The sequence below is a fragment of the Cariama cristata genome, unplaced genomic scaffold (assembly GCF_000690535.1).
Source record: "Cariama cristata isolate BGI_N322 unplaced genomic scaffold, ASM69053v1 scaffold20592, whole genome shotgun sequence".
Lineage (NCBI taxonomy): Eukaryota > Metazoa > Chordata > Aves > Cariamiformes > Cariamidae > Cariama > Cariama cristata.
In genome coordinates, this window is record NW_009602410.1 from 25,790 (window position 1) to 38,979 (window position 13,190).

General features: G+C 40.1%; 1 protein-coding gene across 1 annotated transcript in view; it reads right to left on the bottom strand.

Moving 5' to 3' along the window:
- The window catches only part of DCAF12 (DDB1 and CUL4 associated factor 12), a gene marked incomplete at its 5' end in the record, with an annotated part of 22,867 nt that extends 10,097 nt beyond the window's left edge, over positions 1–12,770 (bottom strand). Inside the window, 3 exons of the mRNA XM_009694761.1 lie at positions 1,472–1,532; positions 2,804–3,010; positions 12,516–12,770. Of these exons, the coding sequence (XP_009693063.1) occupies positions 1,472–1,532; positions 2,804–3,010; positions 12,516–12,770 (523 nt within the window). The remainder of the gene's footprint in view (positions 1–1,471; positions 1,533–2,803; positions 3,011–12,515) is intronic.
- Positions 12,771–13,190: the final 420 nt, after the last annotated feature.

A 13,190-nucleotide genomic window follows, 5' to 3' on the forward strand; every position in this document is an offset into this window, starting at 1 on the left:
TAACACGAGCAAGGGGAATAATGAAGTATGTAGTCCTCTTTGTACTCTCTCAACAATTTTGACACCAGTGAGAAAATATACTGCCAAATCCCTCAGGCTATATGATCAGTGTGCTCTGCCATGGGACCAAATGCCCTTTTTTCTCCCTGTGGCATTTAACCTGCCCCAAGAAAGTCACAAAAGAATTGCATTTAGTTTCTTAATTCAGATAAAAGGTATTTGCTATATCCTCCATGTTCAGAGTTTGAATATTTCTGTGCCACACTTCCAGATATGCATGCAATTGAAATCTATAAGATTGAAACAACGTCAGAAGTTAGTTGTCTTTGTTTCCTCCTGATTAGGATCATCAGCAAAGTTCTGAGGAACTCAGTTTAGCAATCAGACTTGCTAATTGCTTTCAACAAGTTTTCCCCGGTGTCTCAGGTCTGGAGAGCAGAACCTACACCCTGCTCTAAGCATCATACAACAGAGGACACAGCAGTCTACTCACACCTCCACCTCTGAGCACACAGAAGACACTGAGAGCAGCACAGATCAATCTCATATGCTGTGCCTGTACTCCATCGGGTCCTTATCTTTCCCTTGGATATCTAATCATCTCTGCTGTTCTCTTCAAGCTTACGAGTTGACAATGGTTTTTTAATGCAGATATTTGGGTTGGAGACTTGCATGGATCAACATTTATATTAAATTCAAAATCAAATTCCAGGATTGGCTTTTTGGTTTTGTGAAAAAAAAAATCTTACCAAACTAACAATTCAAGTATTTGATCTTTAAGAGATTGTTATGATGTTCTGTCACCTACAGTTTTACACCTCCTTGTACAGCATACTAGACCCTGTTGGCACAGACAGACAGTAAACTACTAAATTAATGCAACAGCATATTACTATTGCTGCCTTTACCTAAGTAGTATTTTGTGAAGTTACACTAATTATCCAACTAGTTGCTAAAAAGTCATTAACTGACCTTTTCTTTTACAGCCTTCTGATTTAACTGCCATACTATATGTGCATATATATATATACACACATGCATACACACACAACTGTACTGATAGCTTGACAAAAGAAACTGAATTTTCATTAATTAGTGTTTCACAGGATTTCAGGAAACCAATATTGCTCTGCTGTATTCCAATGTTATTAGCAGACAACACCCCTCTTGAAATTATTCTTCTTGTGTGGAACCCTTCCCTGTAACTCATTGTGTTTAGAGATCCCCTCATGGCAACACCAACCAGAAAGACAGTAATATTCCCTCTGATACTAGAAAAATCAAATCTAGACCAGGGCACTACAAATAAAGTGAAGCATTGTACTAAGACCAAGAAGGTTTAAACAGCCACGGTAGCTCCAAGTGGTTTCAAATGCCCCGATAAAAGTGCTTCCCTAAGACCTATCAAGTCCTGTACATCAGTATAAAATTCTGGAGAGGAGAAAAAAAATAGAGAAAAAATTGACTTTACCAGAAACAGCCATAGTATCACTGATCCATGCAATTGAAAATATCCAGTCTTTATGTCCATCCTAAGAGAAAAAAAAAGGACAGATTTTTCTGTGCCATTATACTCTAGAGTAGTCTCAAAGCACGCAAGTTTTCTTCACTTTGATTTTTAGTACGAACTCAGAAGGGCAGACATAAACTAAAAACATACAGATAAGATTCCAGTATCAAGCTGGAGCAGTTTAAGTACCTAACAGTAATTTTAACTTTTTTGATTTTGAAGTGTGTAATTAAGAGAGAGCAATTAGGTGATGGAAAAACAGGTCTCTGACCAAGGACAAATTTATCTCAATTCTAAGGACTTTTCCTTAGATTTTCCACTTTGAAAGCAGTATTCCTTACTTCTGCAAAATAGCTACATACTTTTATTTCTTCAAATGCACATCCCTACTATAAATAGTAACCAAAATCTTATGTTTACAATATAGGACCTACAGATGAATTTTTCAAGACTATTACTTCAGAAACTTTTCTTTAGCAGGTGAGAAACCTGTGGGGGAAAAAAAGACCATAAGGCTCTAGTTCCATTTGAAAAGCTGTAAAGTCACAGCAGCATGCATATGAATAACAAGTCATACAAATCTTCAGAGTTGAGCCTTCCTGCAGCTGGTTATCTGCTACTGCAGAAACTCTAACCTGACCTCTGCTGTTGTAGTTAACGTCTATGTGAAGCCCTGAATAAAAAGGAGAAATAAAAGAAGTGCTTACAGGACACCACCATACTAATTTCAGCCGGTTTTCTTTTTAAGACTGGCTATTTTGAAAAGGCCTCATGATCCTTCAGAAATAGAGGCAGTACCAGAGTCTATCAAACTGCTATAAGCCACTGGGTTAGAATCAATCTTCAAAGCCAAGTTCCGCCTCTGAAATACTACATACATAAGCTGCACTGGAGAAGGGGAAAATCTGAACAACTTGTATAATCTTTTCCATTTCTCAAAAGAGTTTTTTTACGAAAACTAGTTTCAGAGTTCATCACCACAGTTAGACTTTAACATTTAGGATTTTGTTACCTTTTCCGTGCTTAAAAGTAATCAGAATTAGACCTGAATGAGGGTGAGGAAGAAGAAATCCAACTCAGAACCCTGCGAATCGTCTCACATGTTTATGTACTCACTCACATTTAAGATATCTCGTCAAAAAAGACAACTTAATCAGGAATGTTTTCAAGCTTTCAGAAATTCACTCTCCACTACAAGACTCCCAAATCCTAACCTTGCTCTGATGTTAGGGACTTCAAAGTGGCAATTCTTCTAAGTGACAGAATAAACTTTTTCCAAATACTCCCACTTACATCTCCCACACAGACAGGATCGAGTGTAGGCAGACGATAAATTGCAAGACTGTTGGGGTTGTCTCCACCTGTGGCCAGAAGGGTCCTCGAGGGGTTGAGCTCAATGGCATGAATACCACATCCCTGCTGGTTCACCATGCCAGGTTCACGATCTTTCAGAATAGGAATCTTGGTAATTTGACCAGTCTGGACATCTACTACAAATAACTGGGGGAAAAAACAGGAGATGTAAGTCATCAGCAAATAGGTAAGATAAACAAGATGGTCAAATATCCTCCCTGTTTGGAACTGACATTCTTTTGAAGTTGGAATCCACAAATGCTGCAAGAATGGCTGAAAAATGCATAAATTCATTCTTAAAACAAGTAAAGTAACTTAATTACAGTGGGTTTTACTTCAATCATCCCATTTGGCTGAGAAATTTGGCATGGGAGGTTTACCAGTTAACAAAACCATTGAATCTAAAACTCTTTTCCCTGTTCAATACTCTGACAAATCAATACTGTGACAAAACAATACTGTTTTACAGTTTCCCCATATCAGAGTGAGAAAGAGACCCACCTCAAAACAGCCAGTAAGCCCCAGCGGGCTTAGCACAACTCTCCTGCCTCCCAGTTGAGATACTTACCATGAATTTTTGGCTTTGGCAAACTAATACTTTATATAATTGGAGTTTATTTTCTGGTGATACACAGAGAATAGTAACTAGAGTACTTTGGAGCTCTACGTCACTGTTCCCTTGGCAGAAAACTCAGAGCCTTACAACTCTTCAAACAGACATTATACCCAGAGTCATGCCAGTTCAAATGCACACAACTATAGGGTTACAATCTAAACCAGAACAAAGGTTTACATGGCCTGCCACAATGCACTTTCATTTGGGAGGCTCTTGTGCTGGATCATTTCACCAATGATGTTCAGAGCGCAGCTACACTAACAGCAAAATAGGTATAGCAGAGGGGACAGAGCCCTGTGAAGAAACATGACTGAAGCAAGCAAATGGAGGATCTGAAGCTGACTTGGCACTAAGGAAAGCGATGTAGAACCACTGCCCAGGATAATTAAATTCCACACAACCCTGAAGAACATAGTCTCAAAGCCTCTGAAGTGAACAAGATGGAGAAGACAACAAAGGAAAACTCAATGTAATTTCCTCAAGGAAACTGTTCTGAAATCCTTTGTCAGACATTTCTAGAAGGACAGAAGAGAAATCTAGAGGTTCTCAAAGGGAAGTTACACATACAAGCTGCTTTTGGTGAACTCACAGACCATAGATCTGTTCTTTAATAAGCGTAAAAAAAAAACCAGCAGAATTTAGCAGCTTATCTATTATTCTTGATGTACTGAACTAGCAGAATATTAATGTCAAACCAAAACCTGATAAAGTATGGTATCTCAAACTCAACTCTGCACAGAAAGCTGAAATCTATTTGTCACTATGTGTGTTGTGTCTAGAATTACGCATCACCTTCAGCCTGCAACTGATCTTCCTCTATAGGCAGCAGTCTTGCACAAACAGGTGACTGTTCCTACAGGGACTGAATTTTCATGTTTAGTTCTTTATTTTGCATGCAGGTGTGGGGTCAGGCAACAGCTGAAGTGCAGCTGAGTAGGAGGGAGGCACTTCTCACTTCTCCCAAGCCTTACAGTGCAGTTCACTGCCTGAGACAGCTGGTAAAAACACAAATGTACACAGCAGCCCCTCTGCCCTTACCATGTCCCTGAAAATTAACACCTGCACTCAAGGATCAGGACCAGTAATTCCCTCTCCTCTCAAGCCTTCCTGGTCCTTCCCCTATGACTCCACATCCTCTTTTCCTCTTCAATATTTCATTCCAGTAGAAATGCCCAATTCCCTCCACTATCCTCCTTCAACTACTGAAAAAAACCCCACACAATCAACAGTTAAGTACCTAAGATTAAGGCTTGCAGGTATCATCTGCAAGTCCTAAGCTGGCAGCAGAAGTGCTAATTAGGAAAGCATATCTACACCTCAGGATGTCCACAGACTCACGAAACTCTGTAAGAGATTCAGACTTTGAAGAGCATCTCAACAGGTAGGAGGACTGAAATTAAAAACCCTTCACATTTTCCAGTCTGACACCACTGTCATACATCCATGTTTGATACGATGTTAATAAAGACTTACTCTAATGAAAAATTCCTTTAGCTAAACTCTGACTAACTGGGCTGAGAAGGTAAAGAATTTAGAAACACACAATGCCGAAGTATCAGTCCCTCACGTTTCTGCCCTGGATCTCCAACCTCAACATTTTTTTCCTATAAAAAGTTTCCAAATTAAGATATTCTCAGAAGCAGCAACAAGACACAGTGCTTTCACCGGCCTGTAAACCACTCTAATCCATTGTCAGCCCTTGAATTGCTTTGTCATTTCCTCACTTTTCTCCTCCAGTTGCACAGTATTACCATAACCAGAACAGCAGCTGTTCTTAGGCCAAAAAACTTCGCGCAGTTAAGGAACTGGCTTCGTAGTTGCAGCTGTAAAGTTCTACACAGTAACTTCTCCCCTTGCTTGGTACGTGACTTGGCATGCTGTGGGTAGTTTAAAAACAACCACCACGTCCCTAGAATAACATAAGCAACCGCTGTCTGCATATGCTAGGGGTCTTGCATCACCTGGGGCAGGACAGGAAGCCAGAAGCTTACAATTGCAAGCTGCACCATTGATTGCCAAGAAATCTTCCCTGTAACCCAGCACACAGAAGCCAAGAGAAGCCAAACAATTGCAAATATGCTTCTAAAGCCAAGAAGGGAGAAATGTTAAGAAACAAGGTAGGCACCAAGCTAAGAATGCAGAAAATTTAAATATGGTTTTAAGAGTTTTAAAGACATTAGAGTAAATAAAGTACAAAATAACTGACTGCTTTTAAACAAGTGCAGCCAAAACTGCAGCATACAATGACATAAACCAGAAGAAAAAAAAACTGAAATTGGGCTAATTCTGCCAGCAAACTGGTACCTTCACTACTCTTGAAGTAAGTACATCTGCAAATAACTCCAAAACAGCCTGGACTCTAAGAGTCTTGACAAAGTCCTGATAGCTAAACTACACGTCTATTTTCTTCTTTATCTCAAGCAGGAATAAGAACTTCTTTTCCAGCTACTCATTATACAGAAACTAAAAACCAGCCCCAAAAACAACTCCTGGATGCAGTAAACCCCCATCAACCTCCAAACGGTGAACTATGCGTATTTGTCCCTTGATTTTAAGCTTTGCACATAATTCAGTTATTCCTGCTTGTAAAACATACGCACGTCAGCCAGTAGCACGCCAAATAACTTAACATCCAGGATCTACCAAGCCAGGATTGCTTTGGCTATCTGCCAGAAGTCCAAGGCCCACACTTCACCTGTGAGAAATGGAGCAGACTCAGCTATTGCATCCTCTCAGGACAGCCTTGTTTTAACAAAGAAACAGGCTGGATGACATGATAAAGAGAAATCTGTCTTCCCTCTTTTTTATTTGTTTTTAAGCAATTCAGATGTACTGCTTTCGACAGTGCTGTCACTAAAGGATCAAGGCAGACAGGCATGGCTAGGTACTACATTTGTAATAGTAATGAATATTCATGATCTGGCCCTACTTTTCACACCCATGAAATTACTAGCTGTATACTTACTTTTCTTTTGCTTTACAGAGGTAGTGAGAAGTTATTTTGGCAAATGGCTCCCATACAATTACTATGTGACCGTCCTGTTTTCCAACTGCTTACTATCAAGTCAATCAAGAAACTGACCCTCTTCGTCGACTAAGGAACTTCACTAATCAACTTGCCAAAAATAAAGGCTGTGGCAGGGAATCAGGTATCTGAGGACCACAGTCTGAACCACAAAAATCCATCCTTCTCTTATGTACAATATTGAGAGCAAAAGAGTTTGCCAGGCTCTTCCATCAAGTCTACTTCCATTTTTTAACCTGCCTTTCAGGGACAACAGTTTAGGGGGAAAAAAAACCAATCAAACAAACCCAAAGCTACCAATTCATCAAATGTAAGTGCCCTTCCCATGCATCTTTAACTGAAAGCATTGACTTTATACAGCATGATTAAAAAACAGGCCTACCAAATGCCATTTCAAGGCAGCACGTAGACTCTCTCAATGTCCGCCGCTGCTGCCGCTGCACACAGGACAGCAGACGAACAGGCAGCCCGATGTCTTAGTTGATTGTACAAATCAATTGGAACAAAAACAAAGGGTGCCACCCTGAGCTACAGCATGTTTTTATTACACAAGCAGGATGGATGTAGATGTGCAAGGCACAAAGAACATGCATGAAAGGCTGCTTATTTTTCCCAGAAGTGCTCACAAGACACTCTGCACCCCAGTTATTCACATACTGCTGTCAGAAATCACGGACACATTCTTGTCATTCATACCAACATTTAAAAGAAACTCAAGATAGACACATTGCCTTGCTAAAAATAGACTCACTAAAAGAGAGTCAATCACAATGAAGTTTCACTATCAGCTTAGGCCAGTCTTTGAGAATCCACATACTTCTTCCTCACCCACCCACTCTGACCATCCTTGTTACAGCAACTACAGGTAGCTGTGCGGGCAGCTGGATCATATCTCTGCCTTTGGTGAAAACTAACCCTACAAGAAAACCTGTTTGAACACAAAGCAGCAAGCTGATCCAGCTGACTCCCCAGCCACACACACACATCAGTGTCAGCAAGAACAAGCAGGTGGGAACATCCCATTCTGCAACAGCACAACTCCAGACCAGCTGAAGGTGGTCTCAAAAATTTCACCCTCAGCCAAGATGGAAAATGACATCATTTTTCTCCTTCAATTTTTTTTTTTTGCTAACAGAACAACAAAAGCAAGACAATGCTTACAGTGTGATTACATCAATACTATTGTTGGTCACACTAAGTAGCATTCTTTGATTTTTCCCAGGTCTTCTCAGACTTGCCTTTTATTCAGATTGTAACCATCTTTTTCATGTTCATAAAACACTTGGCATAAGGTTCTTCCGTTCCATGGCAATACAGATTTACTAGTACACGCCAAGACCCCAAAGAAACATGGACTCTTTAAAGACTAAGCTATCAAACTGGTATGTCTCCATTCCAGTGGTGATCAGAACACACACTAATCTTAGCACAAAACCTACTCAAAGGTTGTGCAGCACAGGTGACAAGTAGGTAACAGCCTTACACATCCTCCTTGAAAGGGTCTAAAGAAAAACAATCCTGAAGATAAAGAAACCATCTGAGAAGTGCGCAACAGTAAAAGCAGCCAGCAAGTTGACTGACTTTGAATTCACATTTCTAGAGACAAGACCACGCAACCAGACACTCCACCTTGCCATGAAACTCTGAAGCACTACTAGCTAATGGGCACACACTTTGATGTCATTGAATTTGTTTGCTGTCAAAATCACATTTGTCAGTTTTTATTTGTGTCTTGCCCTCCGTGGTTAATTTTAGGAAGCTGGCAGACAGTTAACACATGTCAACAGATGGCAAAGGATAGAGAAGTGAGAGACTTTGCCTGCTAAAGGGCATCTCTACCACCCACACCATCACGGTCACAGAAACTACCAGACTCTGATGGGTATCACATGCAGTTAACAGAAAACCACTCTTGAGACAAGAAACACCACCTGGCTATTTACTCACAAGCCACTGAAAAAAAAAGGTGGATGGAGGTGTCAATTACAGGCACCAGAGGTTTATTTACCCTGAGTTTTGGTGACTGTTCAGTGGACTTTTGAGTAGAGTTACAAACTGCAGGAGTGATACCAAAGGGTTAAATAACTCAGCTAAATTAGCAGAAAAGCAGACGCATTCTTTAGCCTGGCATCTCAAGGTTGGAAGCATCAAGAAAAAGAACAAATAATAAAAAAGGGACGCCGTTATTTAAGGCAGTAGGCAAGAATGTGGAGAGAGGCCTTCAAGAGAGGGAGTTCTAGACATGAAGGGAGCCAAGCTGATAGAACGTCAGACATCAACAATAAAGTAGCTGAAAGCAGGACAGAGGTAATTGTGGTAGTGGGAGATCGCCACCTCCAACTCAAATGGCCCCCCCGAAAGAGGGCAAAACCCGGCTTGGGGAGCATGCACAGTTAATAGAGAGGCTTCATTAGTGCTTACTGAGGGTTGCGTACTAATTTACATTAGAAGCGAGAAACTTATAACCAATCCTAAGTGTGAATATGTAGTGTACTATGAATATGCAAATGTCTCATGGTATACAATATGTATCTTAATTTTACTCGGTGTGCATGCTTGGAGGAGCGATCCCCCTTGCACCCAGTGCTGTAATAAACCAATGTCGGCTTTCTAAACTAAGATTTGGTTTAGAGAGTTCTCTTGGTTACGATTTTTGGTAACAGGAGCATGACATCTCATTTCCTTCCTGGGATCAGAAATGAGCAGTCTTCCTGATTTTTCATTACATGTGCAAAGCCAGAAGGTATGTGAACTCACAAAGCAAGTGGAAATAATTCTCCCCATAGAGACTCCATATTCACAGATGTAAGAGTAACTGTGCCTTGTGTTCTCACCACTACAACCCTAAGACTACAAGAGTAGGTTATAATTGCATGAGATGCACGGAATAGACATGGAATCTCTTGCACAAATTTGAAATCTCTAAGAAACAAGAGCTGGTGATTTGCAGCAGGGCACCCAAAGCAACACATGAATCTACCAAAGAAAGAAAAGGTATCAGCTAGCATTCAAAAGCCAACCCATTCACGCCTTGGAAAAGCCACAAAAGAAAACAGAAGAGAGCATTTAGTAAGGAGGTTTTTAAACACAAATACATCTATCAGGTCTGCCTGAGGGGGAAAAAAAAAAGCAAATAAAAATATTAGATTCCAGGCAATTATATTCCCAAGCAACTGGAAACTAATAAGCTTCTTGTATTCAGGGAATGATTTACAGCTCTTGTATTTTTTCATCCTTAACTTCACAGTTAGCAAAAGAATTATGTCCTGAACACATACGCAGAACTAATGGATCAAAAGAAGCTGCAAAATGATTATTGGAACAACTTTTTGGAAGCTGCTTTATTCATCATTTCCTGAAATAGTAAAAAAAAAAAAAAAGAAAACTACAGCAATCTCGTGTTCAGTGTTTTTGTTTGCCATAAGCTTGTCTCCTACATAAGTCTCAAAGTTTCTCTAAGAAGCTTGCACAGAAGATGCTGATTACAGGCAGTATCTTCTTCTGAGACTTCATGGTATCAGCCTTTGGTAATTTAGATGCCCTAGTGACACACTCTAAACACCTGCACCTCTCAGAGGTTTCCCTACTCATTGATTTGAATTTGAAAAACATCAAGAAGCCCATTGCATACAGGATCTAGGAGATTCTTGCAAACATGAATCCTACCTCAACCAGGCCCAAGTGACTGCGTTTGAATTTTTAGACACTTGAATGCTTATATAGCTTCCATAATTCTAAATCTATCAGAAGAACCATGCACCTTTAAGAAACCTAAATTTCTGATTTAGGCTGCCCAACTGTAAGCACCAGGATCCACTGGAAAACAATAGTTATTTCATAGACACAATCATACCCAGGGATATTCTTAAGGATAAAATGTTACCTCAAACAATTAAATAACTTATAATCCTCATTTTAAATGAACAATTGACAGAAAGCTTCACATTTCTATCAGTGTTTATAGAGTCTAGTACCGTCAAAGTGACTAAAACCAAACCTACTCCCCTATGACAGGAGTGTTATTTTTGTTTTGTTATTAAAAATAGTGAATCCTTCTGGCACAGTATAGCCAAGGGCAATTTATAATTAAATGCTAAAAGCTCTCCGTGCCACATTCAAACTTTGATTAAAATAACTGCTATGGTTTATATTTTCCTGTTGCATTAACTTTATTTAGGTGCCACTCCAATGCAGCAAACCCCATTAAAGTCAAGTAAGTTGTTTTAGATTTACTCCCAACTTAAATGCCACAACTTCAGCGTATGAGAATCAGCAAAGGAGTTCTTCTTCATTAGGTCACTTACTCAGGAGATGAGAGAGAGAGAAATCTCATAATTAGAGTGTAGAGTTTAACGCTCTACTTGTTCAAATGTGAACACAAAGCAACCAAGCTAAATTTATTACAGTATTCATAATTCATAGACAATCTTCCACAATGCTGAAGTGATTTCTTTAATAATCATCATATTTTACTTAATAAAAGACAAGGTCCATCTGTAACGTTAAGTCCACCTGTGAAAGCATACACTTCACTGCAGTGTATGCAGTGGGAACAACAATATGGTTGAATCTCTCTTCAGTTCCGCGATTGTTTGGTCTCAAACAATTTTCTGCAAGTTTGCGTTACCAACGCACTTGCTCATTTATCTTCACTGCAGCAGCAGCACTAGAACTACAGAAGTTACAGAACACAGCAAAATTGTTGCAGCTCTATAAAACACGCAGTCATCTTGCTAGAGTAAGCAAGATTTTTGAGAGCTTGTGTTTCAACCTGTAAGCTGTTCCACAAACAGTGCTGGCTGCTGACCGGCCGAGGCAATGAACACAAGTGGAGAAAGCAAGCAGAGAGATTTTATTTCAGGCTCATTCCTGTTAAAAGATTGTTTTACTTATATAGCTAGGCCTTGCTTAAAGGCTACTGTATGAAGTCTCCCACTATGTAACTACGAAGAATAACAGAACATCCAAAAAAAAAACAAAAACCACTGTCCCTTGCAAGTCAGACCACTGAGCATGGCTTTGGCACAAAAACTATTGAGGTAAAGAAACAATCATGCCAATTGATGTACTTTGAGGTTTAAGAGCTGCTTGATCTATACATTCCTTACAACACCTGATTCATTTCCGTGGCACTAAGCGACTCGCAAAGAACAAATTTGGGATTTCGCATTAATTCAATCAGAACTTCATAGGTGAAACTGCAATCTCAGCCAATGAAGTTGGGCTGCTAACTCTGGCAGAAAGAATATTACTTAAGAAGTATGATCTTCTCTTTTTATTAATCACATAAGACATAAATTTAATATTCTGCTCTAACGTTTCAAATCCAAAGCACCACTTTACGAGTCTGAAGAGGTTTCAATTTTTGCTGAAGAATATAAAGGTAGGTAAACGAGAGAAGTTATTTGAACACTGGAAACAGATTTAGAGTGAAAAATCATGAAGTCAACAATCAAAGGATATCCTGAAGATCTGAAATTCATTTTTTAAGCTTGGAACATTTCTAGCTGCTCTGATTAATATCTGGAGTTTAATCACAGTTTTCAGTTTTGTAGTAACTTTTCAAAATCATCAACACAGAACCATATATAAAACCAAAACGTGCTGGACTGAGCATAATGAAAAAAGAGTCTTACTAGCAACTTCAGCCAGGCATGAGCAAAGCTAAGTGTTGTCATTAACTTTCCATTTGCAGGACAAGATGAAAGATCCGACCCCATTGTTGCTCTCCATCCCACAAACAGATGTAAATGTCTCTGCACAGATTAGACAGATGCTGCACGAACAGGCCACGTCTGGGTTTGCAGCCTTCTGCACAGTGCCGTATTTTCAAATGAGAACGGGTCATCACTAAGCATGACCTTCATTCAAAATTAATTGTGTGTGATTTTGACGCTGTTCCTAAGTGCTTACTAATATTCTCCTTGGCAGTCTACGTACTTTGATTATGGTAAGCATCATTTGGGGTGGGGGGTGGAATAATTAACAGAGGGAAGAGAGGTGGCACTCACTGTGTTGCATTTTGTCCCACACACCACTTGTCGGTGGTTCAGCCACTGGGAGGCAAACACTTTATTAAGGGTTCCAAGGTGAAATTCTCTCTCCTTCAGGAGGCTGGGAAGCTGCTGGGCTGCATATCCATGCAATACGCGGTGATAGCTGGACTCATTCTGCATCCTGACCTCTCTACCTTTCAGGTAGTACACCAGAGACCTTTTCACACGGGTGAGTCTTTTCCTTTTGTGAACCGAGTGATCCCACTCATACTGCGGAAAATTAACATGGAAATTAGATAAAGCAACTAGAACAAACTTAAGATACAACCGTTCCAAATTCAAAGATGTTCTTGGCAAAATATGGAAGTTTTCCAAGGTATCTATAGAGTACTATACACGAAGCTTATTAACTCCAAAATGCTGACATAGCCTTCAGCAACATAACATTAAATATTTGCCAAACAAGTAACACTGCGATTATATTAAGAACAGTCCACAACGGTTCGGCACCATTGAGACACCAGATGCTTATAGAAACAAAAGGAACCCGAGAAGCACTTTAAATAGGAGAAGGTAGCCCCGACAGCCCCCCGCCCTGAGCTCGGCAGGTTTGGGGGGTGGCACCGCGGGGGCCGCCCGATACCGACCGCGCCGTTCACCGGTTTCCTCCGGTCCGGCCTGAGGTGGCCC